A 4,003-nucleotide genomic window follows, 5' to 3' on the forward strand; every position below is an offset into this window, starting at 1 on the left:
GAGTTAAAGGTGTTAAGGGTACCCTTTGTAACTTGTAGACTATGACTACAATTAAAGTTACATACTACTAGTCAAAGGTTTGTGGGTAAAGTTAACTTCTTAACTTAACCAAATAACTTAAAATAACCCTTTTAAATTTTAATACCTTTTATATTTTAATACATTTTAATACATTTAAAAAAAAATAAAATTTATTTCTGTGATGCAAATCTGAATTTTCAGCATCATCACTCCAGTCTTCAGAGTCACATAATTCTTCAGAAATCATTTTAATATGCTGTTTTGCTGCTCAAGAAACATTTCTTATTATAAATGTTGAAAATAGTTGTGCTGCTTAATATTTTTGTGGAAACTGTAGTGCTTTTTTCAGGATTCTTTGATGAATAGAAAGTTCAAAAGAACAGCATTTATTTGATTATGTAGAAATGTTTGTTAACAATATATATTAAATGTCTGTACTGTCACTCTTTCTGAATAAAAGTATTTATTTCTTAAAAATTAAAAAAAAAAAAAATCTTACTGACCCCAAACTTTTGAACTGTACAGTATATATAATTTTATGCTGTCACTCTAGTGATCCTGATGGCATTTGTCCATCACAAACCATGTTGATCCTAAACATAACAGTTTCTTTCTCTAATTCTCTAACTGTTTGAAAAAAGACATGTCATCTAGTCTTTACTCATTTACACACTTCATTAAAATTCTTGGTTCATTTTCGATGACATTTATGCGTTTCGATGACATTTATGCGTTTCGATGACATTTATGCAGCCTCCAATGTTTATTCATAAACACCTACTCATGGACTTCGTTATTAAAAAAAACCTTGGCTCTTGGACTTTTGTGAGTTTGTGCAGAATTACACTCTAAATGTATGTATTTTGCACCAGCCTGAGCTTGTCGGAAATGTGCTGACAGTGGAAATAAATATCCCGACACATTTATTTCGAGGTGTCGTGATGTGTCCGTTCATGAGCACACAGTCCCATGCATATTTAAACAATAAGGCAAAGCCTGGTGCCTGTCTTTCTGCTCGGCCAGAGAGCTGGAGCCTACTGTAATCGCAACCAGATGCATGCATAGCCAGAGAGAAAGAAAGTGAGAGAAAGAGAGAGGCTTTTGACAAGCCTTCTCTCAACACCAGACTGCAAATCCAAACGTGGGGCTGAGGCCAAACATAACATTTCATCAATCTTGTTTCACTGACAGCGAAACGGCATCAAACAAAGGGGCTCTTAATGGCTTTCTCCCGGCTTAGTATTTGCCCTCAAATTCAGAAGATGAAAGCCGGACGTGACCGTGGGCCTGTTTCACGTTGTGAAATGGGTTGGGAAAGAACGCGCACGAGAGAGAGTGAGAGAGGGGGCTCTGGAACTTAAACGCGAGTGTTCGGGAGAATCGCTGTGCTGATGACAGGGCCGTGTTTGAGCCAGAAACGAGTTGGGGGGGCGGGTTCAAAATATCCACATTCACATTCAGGGGTCATCTTTGAAAAGGAAAAGAAAAAACGGGACATGGTAAAAGTACCAAGCGGGGCAAAAAAGCAAGCCAATTGCAATGGAGCAGCTCCAGTGCGATAGCTGAGGCATCCAGGCATTCAGGGTGTGCACTGACTGAAGATCAGGGCCAGAGTCATGTCACACAGAGATGAGAAATGAGAGAGGCTTTTCTCACTGCAGCATGCAAAAAAAGTCATCATTCATAGAGAGCATGCGAGAAATGGGTCAAGCATGATGAGCAGAACTCAAAGAACAGAAAACTGAAATAAACACAAGACAATGATGACACTAAGTGAACAGTGTTTACATACTGATCGTTACATACAGTATAAGCTAGTGATCTTCTATCATTCATTTTGCTCTTTTCTATTTCAAATGCAAAACAAACACTGATTCTACAGCAGCACATAACGGATGGAAAAGCAACAAGTCACTGTAATGAAATTAAAATGCAGCAGATGTGTTACGGAAAAGAAGCCACGGACACAGAGCAAAGGACATTGACATGTGGCTTCGATGGCCAAGGTCTCCAGTCACAGTGTGACATTCATTCGTCCTATAATTTTTTTGTCTGCACTAACCCCCTCTCTATCAGAGACGGGGGCATGTGAGTCACACAACCACACCTGGTTCTGGATTTTGACTTACTTTCTGCCTCGTGTCGAGTTATAACTCCCTCCGTATTTCTTCCGATTAAGGATGAGAGCAGCAATTTCTGGCACGTAGCGAGCAAACATGGCCTACATGCATGGAACAGAAAAAGAAAAGTGCATGCAAAGAGGGGTTCTGCTGTGACCAAAGCCACAGAGGCACCTGGAATACTTACTTTCTGCCATTTACCGCACTATAGGAACCACCATATTTCTTGCGGTTTCCTATTAACTCTATGATTTCAGGGACGTAGCTGGCAAACATGGCCTAAGGAGAAGATAGGAGACAGAAGCAGAGGCTAAAAAAGACAGCGGAGAGACCCGTCCGAGTCTGGACATTTTTCCCCCAACCTCTGAGGTGCAGAAATTGACGTGTTTGGTCCAAAAACAAAATGATGTAGCTTGGTAAAATGTCAATTTTTTGTTTGTTTGTTTTCTAATTTAAATAATAAGCAAAAAATACTTTAAAAAATGTATAAATGTCCATTGTGCTTCTAAAAAGATCTGAAAGAAAAAAAATTCAAATTGAGGGGAAAATGGAATAATGGACAAAAGGCCAACTTTGGAGACACTCCATTGGTTTGGAGACACCTAAAAAAAAGTTTGTCGTGCTGTCAATCTTTATTTTCTCTGACAGCACAAAAAACTGTCTTCAGAGAAGGAAGAGAAAAAAGAAAAAAAGACCTACATGCCATGTTTTGTCCAACAAACACTAATGCAAGTGGCAAGTGGATTTGAATAGTCCAGTCTGATCGCCCACAGCTGCAAAGAACATTAAGACTCATTAGTGTGCTTTAAATGAGCTGGATGCACTTTGCAAGATTGCAGCCTTGACAAAGTTCTGTTTTATCTCCATGCTGTGTGTTACTATGGATCTTAATCCCTGAGTTGTCAGCCTGACCTCCCGAAGAGAGTTGTGAGAGGTTCTTCACCTCTCTCTAGGGCCCTGATGAATTATGACATCTGCCTGATCAGATCTGACGGTTTACAACATTTCCATACTGAAGTCATTAATTGAACACCTGATATAAAGCAGAGCAGTGATTATTTTCAGCCCTTCTCAAAAACAAAAAGAAATAGCAGACTGCTATGGAAACTTCTGGACAGCTGGAACTTCGTGTCCAGTGCAAGAACTGAAGCGCATCTGTCCTGCATTATGTCGATATAAGCTTCACATTAGACCTTCTGCATGCCTGTGGATGATCAAGACCTTGGGCAATATATATTGATTCTTGAATCTGAATATTTTTTTGAGTCATTTCCTTTTAAACGTTTCTATGAAAGTGTTTCAAAATGACATAATTATTCAAAAATTATTCACTGTAAAATGTTTATACGAGTTACCTTAAGGAGCGATTTCTACCTGATCTAAACCATTACTTGCAACAGTGTAACCAAATTTATTTAGGTTCAATTTTGGTATTTTACTTCTTTACTATACAAGTATGTATAAATATAAGATCCTAGATAATCTTTGTTTTAATCACGGATATATTGTGTGGTGTATTAGTGGAGGTGATGATCTGTGTTGTGTATATACAGGTGCATCTCAATAAATTAGAATGTCGTGGAAAAGTTCATTTATTTCAGTAATTCAACTCAAATTGTGAAACTTGTGTATTAAATAAATTCAGTGCACACAGACTGAAGTAGTTTAAGTCTTTGGTTCTTTTAATTGTGATGATTTTGGCTCACATTTAACAAAAACCCACCAATTCACTATCTCAACAAATTAGAATATGGTGACATGCCAAACAGCTAATCAACTCAAAACACCTGCAAAGGTTTCCTGAGCCTTCAAAATGGTCTCTCAGTTTGGTTCACTAGGCTACACAATCATGGGGAAGACTG

At 38.2% G+C, this 4,003-nt stretch overlaps 1 protein-coding gene across 2 annotated transcripts in view; it reads right to left on the reverse strand.

The window, feature by feature from the left end:
* Positions 1 to 4,003, reverse strand: part of LOC107678532 (calcium-activated potassium channel subunit alpha-1-like) — a 196,880-nt gene that overhangs the window by 89,380 nt on the left and 103,497 nt on the right. Inside the window, exon 8 of one of the 2 annotated variants that reach the window (XM_016473814.1) lies at positions 2,329 to 2,420. In XM_016473814.1, the coding sequence (XP_016329300.1) occupies positions 2,329 to 2,420 (92 nt within the window). Of the gene's footprint in view, positions 1 to 2,328; positions 2,513 to 4,003 lie in introns of those variants that run through there. The other variant, XM_016473815.1, reaches the window with a different exon arrangement.

Source organism: Sinocyclocheilus anshuiensis, unplaced genomic scaffold, assembly GCF_001515605.1.
Source record: "Sinocyclocheilus anshuiensis isolate Anshui unplaced genomic scaffold, SAMN03320099.WGS_v1.1 scaffold536, whole genome shotgun sequence".
Taxonomy (NCBI): Eukaryota; Metazoa; Chordata; class Actinopteri; order Cypriniformes; family Cyprinidae; genus Sinocyclocheilus; species Sinocyclocheilus anshuiensis.